At 36.5% G+C, this 19,887-nt stretch overlaps 2 protein-coding genes and 1 long non-coding RNA gene across 8 annotated transcripts in view; 1 reads left to right on the top strand and 2 right to left on the bottom strand.

The window, feature by feature from the left end:
* Positions 1-3,019, top strand: part of LOC115209685 (cation-dependent mannose-6-phosphate receptor) — a 28,578-nt gene extending 25,559 nt beyond the window's left edge. The window contains exon 6 of the mRNA XM_029778162.2: positions 2,082-3,019. Within this exon, the coding sequence (XP_029634022.1) occupies positions 2,082-2,201 (120 nt within the window). The 3' untranslated portion in view covers positions 2,202-3,019. The remainder of the gene's footprint in view (positions 1-2,081) is intronic.
* The window catches only part of LOC115209212 (NAD kinase), a 101,358-nt gene that overhangs the window by 3,278 nt on the left and 78,193 nt on the right, over positions 1-19,887 (bottom strand). For 5 of the 6 annotated variants that reach the window (XM_029777470.2, XM_036501039.1, XM_036501038.1 and 2 more), the window contains 4 exons: positions 19,349-19,448; positions 17,588-17,745; positions 7,836-7,918; positions 3,653-5,507 (listed from right to left, as the gene is read on the bottom strand). In XM_029777470.2, coding sequence (XP_029633330.1) covers positions 5,321-5,507; positions 7,836-7,918; positions 17,588-17,745; positions 19,349-19,448 — 528 coding nt within the window. In that variant the 3' untranslated portion in view covers positions 3,653-5,320. Of the gene's footprint in view, positions 1-3,652; positions 5,508-7,835; positions 7,919-17,587; positions 17,746-19,348; positions 19,449-19,887 lie in introns of those variants that run through there. The other variant, XR_004998220.1, reaches the window with a different exon arrangement.
* On the bottom strand, positions 15,029-15,876 carry LOC118762469. The gene is made up of 2 exons (XR_004998221.1): positions 15,538-15,876; positions 15,029-15,131 (listed from the first exon to the last, which is right to left on the bottom strand). It is a non-coding gene; the product is annotated as an uncharacterized LOC118762469 (long non-coding RNA).

The raw sequence follows: 19,887 nt of genomic DNA, 5'->3' as shown, positions 1-19,887 counted from the left end.
GTCGATATTTTTTAACCCCTGGCTAAAGCTGACTGTGCAGACTTATGATCAAAGGTATTCCAGCCATGACCATCTTGTGTTTCTCCTATGTGCTGGGAACTGAGGAATATGTTAAGACAGTAGCACCCAAATCTCATCCTGCTTATAAAGGTCAGAGATGTTGCTCTTTTGGAGTGTGTGGCATGTCTCTAAAGATTAGTAGAACTCCTAGGAGAGAGATTAAAGGATGTTATGGATAGGAGCTAGTCCTAGAGTAGATTTTGTTGTTAGTTGGAGGGGTTGTCTCATTTCGTTACTGTGTGTGTGTAGATATAGTAGTGATATTGTAAGCATTAGGAGAATTTAGTTGAGAGCAGAGTAAATTTGAAAATTTTTCATTATGGATACTACTGACTGGGTTGAGGAGTGTAGGTAGAAAGGTTCTACAAATTTAGCAGAGGTCCTCATAGCAAGAGACCAAAAGGCACTACTGCAGTTTGGTAGGGGAGAGAAAGAGAGGGGATGGGGGTGCTTTTATGTTGTACACAAAGCACTCTTTGTTCCACAGATGGCAGTCTTGCAGTGAATCATTTTCTTCAAGAAAGCAGTGTTCTTTGCTTGTACCTCTGCAGCACAGCTGTGGAATAACCACTCAGAGATCTTGAGCTTTGGTTATATGAAAAATGTGAAGAAATGTTAGAAGTACAGTGGTTTCAGTTACCTGTTTAACTGTCTCAGATGAGTCAGAGTAAGTTGGTAAAAACCCCTCCCCCAAAACTGGTAGCATCTCAGTCAGCTGTTTTGAAGTACCATATAATTTTAAGGGAGGATTAGGGTTTGTGGTAGACAGTTATATAGTCTATTGTTCAGTGGTACAGCAAGTGTTTTCCACATCCAAAAAGGAGACACTGTCCATATGAAAGGCCAAAAGCAATTTTGCTTAACATGTGTTAAGATGGCTGGGTGAGACTGCTACCTTACTGTAGTTTTGGTGTTGTTTCTATTAGGCAGAGACAGTAATTCTTGAGTTTGGAGGTGAGGAAGAGATACAGGTAGGAGTGGATACTGATTGATGCTGACAGATGGTTTGGCCTTTACATCAGCAGTGCTAGTGTGAGTGGAGTGCAACAGTTCTATACTACAAAATTTATAACTACATTAACTTCAAAAAGATGTTCAGTGAAATTTCTATACAAAAGACATCTTTCAAACAGCCAATGAGTAGAATAGTTTTGGGAGTAGTAGAAGTAGCAGAGGAGTGAGCAAGAGAGCGGATTACATGTATACACAGACATTTATCAAAGAGTGTATCTTGAGCTGTTGAGAATTAAAAATGGTGGGAATAAAAAATTTGTTATCCAAATGATTAGAGTTGGACAGAGTAGTGGTTTCCAGAAAATGTTCATGATGTATAGTGTCATATACTTTGATGAAATTTGAAGTTGTTAACGTGGGTGAAGTTTTGTGGAATAACATACACTAGCTTACGATGTAAGAAAAGTCATTATGAATTGTTATTTCAGAATGGATGACCAAGTTGATAGTATACTTGATAGTGGACCAAGGGGTTAGCTGTATGTATCCTTTCACTGCATTGTTGTGTGTCTTAGCTAATTCTGAAATGGCTTGAGTACACCTAACTAAAAATAGGTACCACACTATAAGATCAACTCATCACTGTAAATAGTAGCTGCATTGTAAGATTGTTAAGCAATGTAATTCATTAGCACAGCACGCTAAGATCAACTCTTCCAGTTTTCATACTAAGACAATAGTGAAACTCTGGTCTGAGATGATCCTACTGTTGGATCTAATAACTTGAGAAAACTCAGTGTAAGAAGCCTAAGATTGAATGTGGAGCTGCACTCCATGTATTGTTCTGGCAATTATTGTAGCAGCACAGGTGCCAATTGTATTGGTGATATTTTCTATCTCTATGGATTATACCAGTGTGGTAGGTGTGGGTTTCACCCTAAAATATTATCTCCAGTAAATAACTTTGTAGACTTATGAAACAGATGAATGCCTTAATATTCACAAAAGACACTTTGTTTCTTTATATTGTCTCAATTTAATGATCGTTTTTCTTGCCTTTCTTCTAGGATGGCTGTAACTTAACTTGTCGATCTGGAAGTTCAACTCAACAGAAAACTTATAAAGGAATTGGTGATGACCAGCTTGAAGATGAAGATGAGCGTGATGAACACTTACTTCCAATGTGAAAACAGAGCCAAATAGGTATTTGGGGAATATAAAAGCAGGACACATAATCAAGTGATGTCTGTGAAATAATTTAGAGTATTATCAGTTAAGCACTCAATCTCATAAAATAATATTTTTTTTTTCGAAATTTTGTCAAGAAGGAACTCACAGTATCTGTGTACAATTCTCTTGGTTTCTGAATTTAAATACTAGTATTATTGAAAGTATTTTAAAAAATGAAATACATTTCTTTAAAAAATATCGCATATTTCTTTTTACTTCAGTAACCATAAATACACACACCTTATTTTTATCATTTGTCATGAAAACAATTGTAAGAATGATTGAAAAAATTTACTATGTTGTAAATGAAAGAGATAGATTTACAAATTGGATTTCAATGAAGAGTCCAATTGATTTCCAGAACCATATATATATATATGCTATAGATATGCACACATGGCAACAATCTTTGATTGTCAAAATTATTTTTTAAAAATATCTGTCCAGAGGTGCTATCACTTGAATAGATATAGAATTGTTCCTCATTTTATTTGTTGTGGGGTTTATAGAAAAACTAAATACTCTATTATTGATGAACTGATTTGTATGAAACTTCACAAAATACTTCCTGTTTTAACTCTTCCAGCCAACATTGGAGTCCTTTCTATTATTGTACTAGCTATTTCTTTACAACTGGTTTCAGGTTTTCCCATTTTCCCTAAGATTCCACTAATATTTATTTATATATATTTCTTTGCCTTGTCTTTCCAAATGCATTTTGAATGAAAATCATTTCACTTAAGAGTTATAAAATAAAATTTGTTTCCTTTTTAAATCTTGGGAGTCTTATGTTAATACTTTACAAACATATTTGGTTGTGTGGTAAGTTTGCTTCCCAACCACATGGTTGTGCTCTCAGTCCCACTGTGGCACTTTGGTAAAGTGTCTTTTATAGTCCTGGGCTAATTCCTTGTAAGGAGATTTGGTTGATGGAAACTGAATGTAGCTAATTATGTTGTGTAAGTAGTGTTCTTCATTTGCAATTTTCCATGAAGACATGTCTGGTCGTAGAAAATCCACCTCAACCAATTCTGTCTGACCAATGCTTGGAAAAGTGAACATTAAAGCAATGATGATATAAGGAATGAAACCAGATGCAGCCAAGTGTGACAAGTGAGTAACAAAACAAGATATAAAAAAGAATTGTAGCTTGTATTTGATGAGAAAGATAGAAGCCAAGGAAAAACAAAAATGCTTTTGAGTAAAAAAATATTTTAATATTGTCTTTTTTTGTTTGTTTTTACACAGCAATTTATTTGCTGAGAATGGAATGAAATATAAAATGTTTATTTTTTGTTTTCTATTAAGAATATCAAATATTGTAAAATACAATAAGATGGTAGTCAGTTACCAAATTTTTGAACAGGTTGATAATGGAAGTGTTATGAAAGTAGAGCCATCAGATCTAAAATTTGGAATATTAAATTAATAATCTTTTTTTATATAATAATATGAAGTGTAGAGTTGAAATTTTCTAAAAATTTCAACATCAACAAAAAGAGAATAAATTAAAATTAGCATTTCAAAGAGTTAACAACCATTGCCAATTTGAACAGTTACAGCATAAGAAATACAGCACTTTAATTGAAGACACTGGTCTGTCTGAATCTTTGTTGTTGATTTAGAAAAGCTGTGAAATGCTTCATAGCTTTCTTTCTTTTGGCTTATGTAAAAGCTATTCTCTTAAAGTAACAGGGCATAAAAATTTTTCACATGCACAAATGTATATATTATATATTCATAATATATACACATACATATATTATTTCTTCACTATATAAGTAAACGATAAGTATTGAGCAATGAAAAAGCCTCAAAGGAATAGAGAAGGTACAGTCTAGCTTTGTCTGCTTAAGCCTCAAAACAACAAGAAAAGTTTACCTCACGTCACTGAAGTTTTATAATTATTTACAATATTACAATGTCTTGTTTTGATTTCTTGTATGCTTATCACAGTTAGGAGGAGAACACAAAATGGTGACATTTAGTTAACAGTCAACAAAGGTAAGAAAATCCAACTGAAGTGGTGAAGAGTCTGAATTGTTACATTATACAGATAAAGATATCCAGTCTAAATACTTATTTTATACAGATAGTAATGTCCAGTCTCAACAGTTACATTATACATATAGAAGTGTCCCAGTCTAAATTTTTATGTATAGAAATATCCTGCCTAAACTATTATATAATATAGAAATGTTCTGTTCAGCTTCATGTTTTATGAAGGTGTTAGATGGAAAAGAAAATCCATTAATAAAACAAATTCTTTGTAACTATATTAATGTCAACAAATTACAGAACTTGAATAATTAATTATACTAAACAGTACATAATGTCAGGAAATAAGTACACAAGTCCGGAGCAGTCACCAAAATGTATAAATAAAGGGTGTATTAACAAAATATGTAACAAGCATAACCATCTACTGTTATATTGGTCTAAGATGGTTTTCAATGAAATCTTGTAGGTCTTGGCCCAAGTGTCTAATAAATAATCATTTTGCACAAGGCCTCAAACTTAAAGGAGAAGCTAGTCAATTATATTGATCCAAGTATTGCACTGGTATTATATTTAATTGACCTCAGAAAGATGAAAGGTAAAGTTGACTTAGGTGGGATTTGAACACAGAATGTAAAGGGTTGTAACTAAATACCATAAGACATTTGTCCAATGCTCTAACGCTTCTACCACTCCACCACCTTAATTATAATAGTAAAACAATGGAAAGCAGAGTATCACTGCTGAGACCTATATTGATTGGAAGAAACTTTATGTACAGTCTGTGCTGATAATTTCAAAAATCAGTATATGACTGTACTGCAATAATTTAAAAGGAAACAACCAGCATTAATAGTCCAATTTTAAGAATAACAACCAGCTTTTTATAAAATGTTGACTTCCATATACTTCATTAGACAATCACTCATTTGTTTCCAGTAAAATGATGATAATGATCAAGACAACTCTTTCTCTCTCTCTCACTCTCAGCAAAAGTGTGATGAACAATCCAGCCAATAATAGCCGAATAGATTGTGTAAGCTAGATGTTGAAGAGGTCCAAAAGGAAGAGACTGGGGTTAGCTGCTATGATTAAAATCTATTTCATCAGAATTCAGACTAGCCATACTCGTGGTCGATGAAGGTCCTCCTTGTAATTTCCGTACATTCCAATGTAAACATTCAGCTAGACTGTTGAACCAGTCATCAATGGGATCTTTACAACATATTGAAGGAACGGGATGAGTTGCTGTCTTGATTTTCACACTGCAAAGGCAAAAATTCACATCATTATGAATGTAAAAATATACAGGCAAAACATTTATATTAAATGAATGTGAACGTTGAATTTTATTGCTTTTTAACTGTACAATCAGTATTTTTAGTTGTGAAAAAATTCCCTTTCTATTTATTTTCAGAATCAATATTTTCCCTAATGGTTTATATATAAAGTCTAATAAAATAATCTTGTTTGCTAGCACTTTCATATGTGAATGTGTGTATATATGTATATATATATAAAAATATAAAACCTCCATAAAAATCATTCTAAAGATAACATATGATTTAAAATACCTTTTGCAAATCAAATTAGAACTAATATACTGAAATTATTCTACAAAGCAGTCTCTAAGCATTTTTCAGAGTAAAATAAATACCATAAAATGATAAACAGAGTGTAAGTGCCGTGAGAGAAAAGTTGGACCTAAGAAGCATCAGATGTGGTGTGAAAAAGAGACGACTGCACTGGTATGGTCATGTGTTGCAAATGGTTGAGGACAGCTGTGTGAAAAAGTGTCACACCCTAGCAGTTGAGGGAACCTGTGGAAGAGATTGACACAGGAAGACCTGGGATGAGGTGGTGAAGCACAACCCTCGAACAGTGAGCCTCACCGAGGCAATGACAAGGAACTGAGACCTTTGGAGATATGTTGTGCTTGAGAAAACTTGGCAAGCCAAGTGGGACCATAACTGTGGCCTATGCCAGTGCTGTATAACCAGCCCATTTAAGAGTACCCTTCAATTATTGGACAATAAACTAAACTTGCAAAGACCTGTTGAGGCAAGTGAAATCGTTGTTGCGACTGATGATAGTACTGCCTGATTGGCACCTGTGCCAGTGGAATGTTAAAAGCACCATTCGAGCTTGGTCGTTGACAGGGTCGCTGACCGGCTCCCATGCCGGTGGCATGTAAAAAACACCATTTGAACTTGGTTGTCGTCAGTGCCTTCGGATAGGCTCTTGTGCAGGTGGCACATAAAAAGTGTGACTGATGCCAGTACTGCTTGAGTGACCCTCGTGCCAGTGGCACGTAAAAACATCCACTACACTCTTGGAGTGGTTGGCATTAGGAAGGGCATCAAGCTGTAGAAACTTCGCCAGATCAGATTGGAGTCTTGTGCAGCCTTCTGGGTTGCCAGTCCTCAGTCAAACCGTCCAACCCATGCCAGCATGGAAGGCGGACATTAAACGATGACGATGATGTGTGTGTATATATATATATATACTCTTTTACTTGTTTCAGTCATTTGATTGCGGTCATGCTGAGCACCGCCTTTAGTTGAGCAAATCAACCCCGGGACTTATTCTTTGGAAGCTCAGTACTTATTCTATCGGTCTCTTTTGCCGAACTGCTAAGTGACGGGGACGTAAACACACCAGCATCGGTTGTCAAGCAATGCTAGGGGGACAAACACACACACAAACACACACACATATATATATATATATATAATGTGTGTGTGTGTATATATACACATATATATATGTATATATATATAACATGCATGCACATATATGTATGTATATGCATGCGTATTTTGTTGTATACTGTTTAAGTGTGCTACAAAAGTCACTACAATTGTTAGCACAATTTTATCTTTGTTCAAGTGAATTTTGGACTGAGACAGTCAATATTTACCCAACTTTTCAAAGAAAGTGGTAATATTAATCAATCTTCAGACCCAAAAAGATATATATATATATATGTCTTGTACAAGACTTGTAGGCCCTATCATCTCTTTTGGGATACAATATATACTTAGTGTTTTATGCTAAAGATTTACTAGTGTGTCTCTTTTTTATCATCATCATCATCATCATTGTTCGACCGTGGTCGAGACAATGGAATTTACCATGCTACGCCAGACTTCACGGTCCATCATGGCATTACGGAGGTCCTGTTGCTGGATGCCTGTATCCCTGGTGATTACATCAGGGTAGGAGAGTGTGCGCCCTCTGGTATTGCGAGTAGATGGCTTCCAGAGGAGAAGAGTAGAAATTACCTCTTTTTCAGCTCTACAACAATGTCCAGCAAACTGGACTAGACTATTCAGTACTGTTGAGAGGGACATAAAATGTAAATGCTATGATATAGATGAGCCACAATATGGCTGCTTGACGTGCTAAAATTAGCAGCAAAATCTCTCTTATATCACATCACATCATCTTAGTAAAAAACATACTGATTACAATGATCATGTGATCCTGAATTTCCTGCTTTTGTGGAATACCTTTTATCTCAGACTTTCTTAATCAGTGCTGACCTGGGGCTAAAAAGTGACAATAACAACTATAAATCAGAGATAACTTACCAATCACCAACCTTCAGCTCCTGTCTGCTACGACCATCAAAGGAAACCCATGCTGTATTGCGTGCTTCTTTGGATACCATCAACTGCAACACCAAATATTTAAAAGACTTTCACACCTTTTTGAATAAGCTGTGTCCAGAATAGGCTGTACACAGAATTAACTTCTCACACAAAAGTATATAAGCATACAGGATCTTTACCTTTTGACCTACAGATTTAAAAAATAATTTTTTGTAACTAAACACTTTCAAACTTCGGACACTGGTAGAATGTGTCATATAAAACACCTTTTACTCATATTAAAGTTATCCTATTTCAGTAATTTCAACCAATCAATGACGTGTGTTCTACCAGTGTCCGAAGTTTGAAAGTGTTTAGTTACAAAAAATTATTTTCTAAATCGGGCTAAATTAGACAAATTTTTATATCCACTTTTTTCACGAACAGCTTGATGCATTGGTGAACAGTATAAAGATTGAAGTTGAGTTAATGTTAGTTGACATGGAGGACTGGAAGCCACCTGATTACTAGAAAAGAGTTACCTGTATCATGACGATTTGCACCAAATATCAAAATGCCAACATCATTACTGCTGTTGAATGCTCTGTGAACACAGTAAAGGCTGTAAAACATGCAATGGACACTACAGAGCTGTGGCCAGCAGGAAGAGACATAGCACACATTCTGATTGTGTTCAGAATGTGTTCACAATCTGAAGTTCATCCAACAACTGATGAACACGGCCTTAGGCTCAATTCAGATGACTATGTGAAACTGTCTGGGTTGCTGATGGAAGGCTGTATATGTAGCAGCAGGATTTGGCACCTTGCCATACCTCTGTAAAGAGTCACAGGTTATTGGAGAATTTCTATTTCACTAGCCCCAATTTGTAGCCTCCTTAATTCCCCTGATTGCAATCCCTTGAATTACTATGTGTGGGGCACGATTAAGAAAGATACCAACTGCTCTACCTGCAAAAATCAAGATGAAGGAGGTGTTCAAAGATCTTCTCACAATGAGGAAGGCAGGTGCTAGGTTCTGCAGCTGTCTTGAGACTGTGGTAGAAGCTGAGGGTGGCTATGTTGAATAAACTGTTATTTCCCAGCCATAATCTAATTGCTACTATTTTTCATTTTTTAAAATATTTTTATGTTCGGATGGAATACTGAGTTTTCTGTCTGTTGATGTAAACTGTAAAATTTAGTCTGTACACTGAGTCTACATGCAAATATATAAAGTCATATACAGACATTCATCAACCCAAATAAAAGCATGGACACAGATACTTATTACAAATCAGGTATGAAATAAAGATATGAAATATTTATTTGCATGAATGCATGCTGAAATTATAAATGACTTCTGTCTAGCAGTTTGATCTGAGCAATATTCAGGTCAACTGTGAATAAAAAAAAACAATACATCATACAGAACAATTTATTACAGCAATATAACATATCAAAGTAACACAAGAGGTTACTCTTATGTTACTTTAATATTTTACTAGCACTATGACACCTTGCCATACCTCTGTAAAGAGTCACAGGTTATTGGAGAATTTCTATTTCACTAGCCCCAATTTGTAGCCTCCTTAATTCCCCTGATTGCAATCCCTTGAATTACTATGTGTGGGGCACGATTAAGAAAGATACCAACTGCTCTACCTGCAAAAATCAAGATGAAGGAGGTGTTCAAAGATCTTCTCACAATGAGGAAGGCAGGTGCTAGGTTCTGCAGCTGTCTTGAGACTGTGGTAGAAGCTGAGGGTGGCTATGTTGAATAAACTGTTATTTCCCAGCCATAATCTAATTGCTACTATTTTTCATTTTTTAAAATATTTTTATGTTCGGATGGAATACTGAGTTTTCTGTTCTGTTGATGTAAACTGTAAAATTTAGTCTGTACACTGAGTCTACATGCAAATATATAAAGTCATATACAGACATTCATCAACCCAAATAAAAGCATGGACACAGATACTTATTACAAATCAGGTATGAAATAAAGATATGAAATATTTATTTGCATGAATGCATGCTGAAATTATAAATGACTTCTGTCTAGCAGTTTGATCTGAGCAATATTCAGGTCAACTGTGAATAAAAAAAAACAATACATCATACAGAACAATTTATTACAGCAATATAACATATCAAAGTAACACAAGAGGTTACTCTTATGTTACTTTAATATTTTACTAGCACTATGACCCAGCGTTGCCGGGTCATAGTGCTAGTGCATGCATATACACGCAAGTACTGTCCAAATCTTCAACCAATCACATACAGCTGGCATTCAACTGGAGTATCAAGTTTCGGGTATTTTGATTGGGTTTTGGATAGAAAATTCACAAAAAAAGTCACTTATATTGATTTTTTAATGGCTTTGCCGGGTGACTGGGGAAATGTAAAGATGTGCACGGCCACCCTTGGACGGTTTTGAATGACCATTGAAAGTGCTAGCCCTCTAACTGAAAAATTGTGAATTTGTATAAAGGACACACACACAGACGTTTTGCCGTTTATATATATACTAGCAGTATCGCCCGGCGTTGCTCGGGTTTGTAAGGGAAATAATTATATAAGCATTTTTAGAGATGTAAAGTATAATAGCCATCTCAATATGGCTAACCAGAAAGGGGGAGGGGTGTTACTGTAGCTTTTTACGTTCTGAGATTTAATAATAAATTTTAGAGAGTTACTTCCCTTATATATGTCAAAAATGGATTAAAAATGGGAAAAATTGATGGTAAATTTTTTTTTAAATCGTAGACTCATCGTAGACGCGCGCTAATACCCAGACGGTCTCGATATGAATCACGACTATAAGATACCCGGTTTTGGTTAAACTGCACCGCAAAATGTGGGAGTAGTTAGGAATCTAAATCGTAGGAGACAGATACACAACCTCACTTTTATATATAAAGATTTCCTCTATTTACATAATATTGAGGTCTCTTTCTTTCTTTTGTTATCTTACTGTTTTTACCAATATACATATATATATATATATATATATATATAATATATATATATATATATATATATATATAAATATAAATATATATATAAATAGTTACAGAGATGTACTTGCATAGCAAGTGACTTGATCTGAGATCGTGTGCAGGAACGAAAACAGTTGCAGCGTTGAAGGTGTTTATAAGCCATTTAAGAAACACACAAAAACCGTTAGATTCACTTCAACATTTAAATTTAATTTGTCAAAATATTTTCGTCGCTTTGAGACCGCGACCTGTTAGCACGATATTTTTGTCAGTGAACAGGTCGCGGTCTCAAAGCGAGGAAAATATTTTGGCAAATTAAATTTAAATGTTGAAGTGAATCTAACGGTTTTTGTGTGTTTCTTAAATGACTTACAAACACCTTCCACGCTGCAATATATATATACACACACATATATATATATGTATGTATGTATGTGTGTATGCATGTATGTGTGTGTGTGTGCGTGTCTGTGATTGTCCTCCACCACTGCCTGACAACGAATGTTGGTTTGTTTACATCCCTGTCACCTAGTGGTTTGACAAAGGAAACAGATAGAATAAGTACAATGCTTACAAAAATAAAACTGGAGTTGATTCATTAAACTACAATTCTTCAAGGCATTGCCCCAGCATGGCCACAGACCAATGGCTGGAAAAAGCAGAAGAATAAAAGAATACATTCTCTGCTTTGGTCTTATGTTCAAGGCATGAGAAAGCTTGAGTTTACATGAGAAGGCCTAACAGACCTGGTAGAAACAGCAGCCAAATCTCCCTCAAATCACACCTTACTGTCTTATCTCTTATTATAAAAGGCAGATTTTATCTGCCTCCCTTTGTCACTTATAGAAATCTACAATATAGGATTTCTTCAATTACAATTTACCTAGCATTTTTAAGAGTAGAATGCATCGGGTCATGCCAGGTCCAGTTTTAAAAATTTAAACTCCAATTAAGCAAAATTTACAGAAAACTCACATTCTGGTGTGTATGTCAAATGCTTTCCTTAGTCTGGTTTACAGCACACGCAAACGCACACACACAGTGTGCAACGAATAAAGTGAAACTAATTTACTGTGTCTGTGTTGACAGGTAGACAATAGAATGCGATGGCGATGTAATATTTGTTTCTGTCTATCACGCTGATAGATACATGAGTAAAATGTATGGCAAGCTAAGAGATAAGAGTGAGTGAAAATGTTCTTGGAAGAGAGTAAATAGCGACAGAGTGATTTGAGGAAGACTAAACTGAAAGTATGAAACAGTGTTTATGTATAAACAGACGACACTTATATATAGTTATTAATAAATGTATGCATCCGTTTAACCCTTTCGTTACCAAACCGCCCGAATTTACCTATTCATATTTAAATGAGAATATCCGAGTAAATCTCTTTAGTACATTCGTGAAAACACGTATTATACTTCGTAAACACTTCAAATACAGTTTTGTACAAAAATCAAAGTGTAATTTTAATTCCGTGAATTATGGGAGATTTTTTTCCGAAATTTGTTCCTATTGTGTTTTCAAAATTTGTAATTCTGACAAAAAATGGATACGAATTTCATTATATCAAGCAGCGAGTCAGAATTCGAAGGATTTTCTACTGAAGACCTTCATAAATCTAACTCTATGACTGAAAAAAAAAAGCATCTTTATATAAGAGTGAAGTTGTGTGTCTGTCTCCTATGATTTAGATTCGTAACTACTCATACATTTTGCGGTGCAGTTTAACCAAAAGCGGGTATCTTATAGTCGTGATTCATATCGAGCCCTTCTGGGTATTAGCGTGAGTCTACGATTTAAAAAAAATTTACCATCATATTTTTCCATTTTAATGCATTTTTTTCGCTTTTATATAAGGGAAGTAACTCTCTAAAAATATCTACGATGTGTCAACGATTAAAAAAAAAAATTTACCTTAATCTTTTTTCAATTTTTAATGCATTTTTTTGCTATTTTTTGGCTATAACTCTCTAAAAATGCTTATATAGTTATTTTCCTTACAACCCGAGCAACGCCGGGCGATACTGCTAGTCTATGTATATATGTATGTATGAGCCTATGAGGGAGACCCCTACATGGCAGCTAGACATGGTAGAAATAGCAGCCAAATCTCCCTCAAATCACACCTTACTGTCTTATGTATGTATATATATATATATACAAGCCACTACGGTTATTTAATGTAAAGTCTTCCTCAAATCACTCTCGCTATTTACTCTCTTCCAAGAACATTTTCACTCACTCTTATCTCTTAGCTTCCCATACATTTTACTCATGTATCTATCAGCGTCATAGACAGAAACAAATATTACATTGCCATCGCATTCTATTTTCTACCTGTCAACACACAGTGAATTAGTTTCACTTTATTCGTTGCACACTGTGTGTGTGCGTTTGCGTGTGCTGTAAACCAGACTAAGAAAAGCATTTGACATACACACCAGAATGTGAGTTTTCTGTAAATTTTGCTTAATTGGAGTTTAAATTTTAAAAACTGGACCTGGCATGACCCGATGCATTCTACTCTTAAAAATGCTAAGTAAATTGTAATTGAAGAAATCCTATATTGTAGATTTCTATAAGTGACAAAGGGAGGCAGATAAAATCTGCCTTTTATAATAAGAGATATATAGATTATAATAGTATATTACATGGTGCTCTTGGCACCCGACTAGCTCAGGGCACAAGTGCCAGTAAGGCGATGCTGGTAACGATCTCACTCGAATGGTGCCTTTTGTGTGCCACTGGCACGGAAGCCAGTTAACCGCTCTGTCAACGATCACACTCGTATGGTGCTCATTGCACCCTGCTAACATGGATGCCAGTCATCAAATTTGATTTTGATTTTGATTGATACTATAGTAATATAATTGCCATCAAAAGGCAGTGAGTTGGCAGAATCATTACCATAGCAGCATTTCATCTGTCTTTACACCCTGAGTTCAAATTCCACTGAGGTCTTACCACAATAAAAACTCTCATATTGGCTTTTGTTGCATAAAAGCACTCTTGTCTAGATTGTTTTTTTTATTTATTTATGCGCCTTTTTCAAGCCTAGCCAGGCTCATGGGCCTGGTTTCCCGGTTTCTGTGGCGTATGTGTTCCCCCCAGCTGGACGGGACGCCAGTCCATCACAGCGTTACTCAGGAAACAGGAAGGAGTGAGAGAAAGTTGGGGCGAAAGAGTACAACAGGGGTCGCCCCCCCTCCCCGAACCTTGTGGAGCTTTAGGTGTTTTTGCTTAATAAGCACACACAATACCCGGTCTGGGAATCGAAACCACGATCCTGCTGCCCTAACCATTGGGCCATTGCGCCTCCACATCTAGATTGTTGAGAGGGAGATAAATGCCCACCGGTCCTGAGACCAACGATCACGTGATTTTGGTCTTCCTTCACCTTGTCAGTGGTGGACACTCGGTTACTGGAGATAGCAGCTATGTATCTCTGTTAATGGTATATAGAATCACATAGAAAGCCAATACAAAAATTTCTTTCATGGTAACTACTGCAATATCCTGTGTGCTAACACAACATCCACTTTTAAGTGGGGTTAAATATACCTTTTGGTATTAATGCTGCTTCTGTTGCTATTAACTATTTCTTAATGATAATAGTGTGTTAATAATCAACCGCAACACTAAACGATTAAATGATTACAGAAGTAAGCAGACAAGCCAATGAATGACACTGGTTGAGCAAATGAATTAAAACATGAAGATATGTCAGAAATGTATCTCTCAACGCATTTGTAACGTACAATTGGAATGATACACAATTGCTTCTGTGAAGGTAAAAAACAAGCTATCTTATATGATTAAAGATTAGGCACATTCTAGAATATAGCAATACTTGGGTCTACAAATATTGTAAGACCATCTCACAAAAATATTTGTTAATCACGAATATTTGCATGGAAAATCTTCTGTTCAGCACTCTGTTTTTTGACATATATTGTTTCTTATTTCTTTATTGCCCACAAAGGGCTAAACGTAGAGGGGACAAATAATGACAAAGGGATTAAGTTGATTATATCGACACCAATGCGTAACTGGTACTTAATTTATCAACCCCGAGAGGATGAAAGGCAAAGTCGACCTTGGTGGAATTTGAACTCAGCACGTAACAGTAGACGAAATACCACTACGCATTTCGCCCGGCATGATAATGTTTCTGCCAGCTCGCTCTTTGACATATATTGTTTCTATAACAGCATAGCCATCAACAACAACAATTTTGAGGTCAGGTGTTTAGTCAATACTGCTGGCCTAAGGCTGTAGTGGATGACATCTAACCAAGGTGCCTCACTACCTGGAACCATGTAGTTGGGAAGCAAACTGTTTACCACACAGCTACACCTGTGATTATATAAATTTAGTATACTCTTTTACTTGTTTCAGTCAATTTGACTGTGGCCATGTTGGAGCACCGCCTTTTAGTCGAGCAAATCAACCCTAGGACTTATTCTTTGTAAGCCTAGTACTTATTCTATCGGTCTCTTTTGCCAAACCGCTAAGTTACGGGCACGTAAACACACCAGTATTGGTTGTCAAGCGATGTTGGGGGGACAAACACAGACACACAAACATATATATATATATACATATACTTGTATATACGACGGGCTTCTTTCAGTTTCCGTCTACTAAATCCACTCACAAGGCTTTGGTCGGCCCGAGGCTATAGTAGAAAACACTTGCCCAAGGTGCCACGCAGTGGGACTGAACCCAGAACTATGTGGTTGGTAAGCAAGCTACTTACCATACAGCCACTCCTGTGCCTATGCAGATCCATCGAATATAAGCCAAATATAATTTCAAGATGAAACATAGTGATAATAGTAAAAGTTAATATTTATGCCCGCTTAAAAGTGTATGTTGTGTCTGACTCTAGTGCTTGATTGGTACATTATTTTATTGATCCCTTAGGGATGAAAGACAAAGTTGACATTGGTGGGATTTGAGTTCATAATGTAAACAGCTGAAACAAATACCACAAGGCATTATTTCTGATGTTGTAACGATTCTGTCAACTCACCAATTTTAATAATAAAGGTTTAAAATTTTGGCACAAGGTCCACAATTTATTTTGGTTGGGGGGTGGGGTGGGGGGATATGTTGATTGCATCAACCCCAGTGCTCAACTGGTATTTGTTTTATAGACCCTGAAAGAATGAAAGGCAAAGTTGACCTCAGTGGAATCTGAACTCAGAATATAAAAGATGAACGAAATGCCATGAAGCATTTTCCCTAGTGTACTAACGATTCTACCAGGTCACCACCTTAGATAATAATTTCCACTGCTGATGTCACCCTTGCCACTACTACCAGTGCCCTTTCAGGGTCTACGTTCCATTTCCATGTTGACACAGGTTCAAAAGGATCTGATGTATTGTTTAGGCATGGTTTCCATGGTTAGACATCCTTCCCAATGCCATGCATGTTTTTCCACAGATTGTTGGGTTTTCTGCAGCACTGCATATCACCAATTAATTTGGTGTCCTTTGTTATCTCCTATGTATGACACAGCATCTTTGGGCACAAGGCCAGTAGCGGAAGGTGAGGGGTTAGTTGTCTGAATTACCCTTAGTATTTGACTAGTACTTTTTATTATTTTTTATCAATCCTGGAAAAATTAAAGATGAAGATGACTTCATCACAATTTGAACTCAGGACATAAGGAACCAGAATAAATACTGCAAGGCATTCTGTGTGATTTTCTACTGAGTTTGATACCACCACATAATAATCCTTTCTACTAAAGGTAGAAGACCTGAAATTTCGGGGAAGATGGGAAGTTGATGACATTAACCCCAATGCTCAACTGGTACTCATTTTATCGATTCCAAAAGGACGAAAGGGGAAAATCAACAAAGATAGATAAAATGTCTCAAAGCAGTTTGTCCACTAACAGTTCAGCCAGCTTGCCACAACAATAACAACAATTAGTTTTTGCTGTTTTTTTTAATAAATAGAATGTCAAATAAGTGAAGCAGTTACACAAAGAAAAGAATCCCATGTCAACAGCTAAATTAGAGCACTATAATATTATCTAGGTCAGGAGAGAGGGAGAGCTGGCAGTGACTTGTGTGAGTAGAGGTTTCATGCCTTTGGAAAAAACAGCTACTTTCAATTGTGTTACCGCCCCAACAGTTACTGGACCTACAAGGAGCAGCTGTCAAATCTCCCTCCAATAATATCCTACCATCTTGAAAAAGGCATACATAGGATATTGTAGTAACACTAGATTCACTATGTTACTAAATGAAACCCAATAAACAAGATAGTCATCAACCGGAGTATCATTGAAAGATAAACCTGCTCTATTATAGCTCCCCTGAAACAAGACGACATATGTAAGAGCGTGGTTGACTAGTCACATTTGCAAATGAATTACATGAGAACTAGCATAGTTCACTCTATATACACCATGACTATTTATTTCTTAAGCTCTTGGTCTAGGTTATAGTTCAGTCTGACATTGACAGACATGGTTGATTATAATTCTTCATGTCTCTTTGTGTCAGGTTCACTCTGTGACAACAGGTGATGTGCAGGAGTGGGAATTATCCTTATAAACATATCTACCTTGATGTTAATAGAGCACAGTAGGGCTACTGACATATATCACCACACTAACATTTAAAAAAAAAATCAATAACTGAAAAAGGAAGAAAAATAATTTTAAAAATCAATGTAGAATATATGGAAAAAAAACGCTCAGTAAATTATTGCGAATGAACTAACCTTTATCTCAACTCCAGCTGGTACCACAATAGGTCGGAAAGACAATGAATGAGGGCAGATGGGGGTTATCATGATGGAAGGAACACTAGGATGCATCATAGAGGCACCTGCAGCAACAGCATAGGCTGTACTTCCGGTAGGAGTAGATATAATAATACCTGAAAAATTCAATCAACAAATTTGTAGTAACCTTTTTCTCTTTTTTCTTTATCATTAATAACATATCTTATAAGAAACAATTTAAGACAAAAAAAAAAGTGATCTGTTCATTGAAAAGCCCCCAACTCGTTCTTAATTTAGTTATACAAGGGGGTTCCTGGCTTTGGGTAAAAAAAAAATATAGGAGGATTAGTAAATTATCTAATCATAATTTTATTCAACATATTCCCCTCTTAGATTCACACACTTATTGCAGTGGTCCTTCAGTTTTTCTAAGCCCTGTAAAAGAACTCAGAAGTTTGGGCCTCCAACCAAGCCTTTTCTGATACTTTTAAAGCCAGGAACTTTTTAGCATCCCCTTGTACAAATCATTTTTTTCTACTATGATTATTTTTAAAAATTCCTATTTTTATCATTACAGTCAGTCAGTTACTTAGAATAGCATCAAAGATTAAACTGCATGAGTGCGTGTGTTATATAGGCCAATGTTGTAACAGGTGAATAGATTGTTAACAGGGAGATAAATGCCCACCGGTCCTGAGACCACCAGATCACATGATTTTGGTCTTCCTTGGCCTTGTCAGTGGTGGACACTCGGTTACTGGAGATAGCAGCTATGTATCTCTTAATAGTTAATTCATTCGTAATTATAGGAGATTAAACAAAAAGATGAAAATTCCTTAATGCTATGGTTGACAACGGATACTAGGTTGAAACATGTTTTTACTGAGAAGGTGAGTGTCTATGCAGTCACATGAGCCAACAAAGGACCTGCTTGCAGTTGCACAAACTACCAACAATACCTCTACATTGTTACACAAGCCAATATAGAAATCTTTAAATAGTTACACGAACAATTGCAGTTGCTTCTGCTTAGCCATTCAAACAAACAAGCAGTCGAAGTGCATATGAAGAAGTCTCCATGCAATTGCATGAGCCAATGAGACAACTCCTATGAGGTCACATAAGCCAACCATTACATAATCGTACAAACCAAGATGAACATCCTTTATACAGTCCCTTGGTCCATAGTGGAAAACCTGCAGGAGTCATAGGAGACAACAAAGAAGCCTCTAAGTGGTTACACTGCTGAGAACCTCTTCTGTCATGACTGACCATGGGATTACACCTAGGAAGTTACCCTCCCGGGCACAAGTCCCAGCAAGGATGTTTATGGAAGACCAGCAGTCGCCCATGTATACCGGCCTCCCCTTTCCATGCCACCAGTGTTATCCAAGGGAAAAGCAAGGGCTGATACAGCTTGGCACCAATGACATCGCAACTCATTTCTACACCTGAGTGAACTGGAGCAACGTGAAATAAAGTGTCTTGCTCGAGAACACAACACGCAGCCCGGTCCGGGATTCGAACTCACAACCTCATGATCGTAAGCTCGACGCTCTAACCACTGAGCCATGCGCCTTCACTGTAGTTACACTACCTGCTAAAATAACTCAAACCCCATCTTATATCATTATAAAAAAGAAGGGACACATTGGATAATGTAATGCTTGAGATACAAAAATAATGACAGTCACGGCTTGAATATCTTAGGCCTGAGGTGAAACAATAGTAATAATAACAAGAACAACAACAACTCACCATCACCTTGTACAGACGTCACTAAATGTCGCTCTACATACAAATCCAGATTACACAAATAGGGAGATAATCCTCGGTCAAGAACAACTTCATTCAGTACCTGGAAGCGATTAAAAAGAGATGCTATAAGTTTATTTAATGGGAACATCTGTAAGTTGGAGAGGTAGGATCTAATTGCTTCCACAAGTGTCTATAAAGTACACAAGTCGTACAAGAATCCACAGGGAAGGAGGAGTGCAACTCTAGTTCTCTGCCTGGATATGTCACTAAACTGTCTTGAGTAGTTTTTCCCACAGGCAGACTTAATCATCAAGATTGCCTCTGAGTAAACCTTAGTGTTGCCACTGGTTATAAAGGTGAACCATACAACCTGTACTATCTACAGTTTTACTTGTTTCAGTCATTTGACTGTGGCCATGCTGGAGCATCGCCTTTAGTCGAGGAAATCGACCCCAGGACTTATTCTGTGTAAGCCTAGTACTAATTCTATCAGTTTCTTTTGCCGAACCGCTAAGTTACGGGGACGTAAACACACCAGC

This window comes from Octopus sinensis, linkage group LG3, assembly GCF_006345805.1.
Source record: "Octopus sinensis linkage group LG3, ASM634580v1, whole genome shotgun sequence".
Taxonomy (NCBI): Eukaryota; Metazoa; Mollusca; class Cephalopoda; order Octopoda; family Octopodidae; genus Octopus; species Octopus sinensis.
Note: the sequence above shows the minus strand (reverse complement) of the source record. Positions and strands in the feature narration are given on the sequence as shown.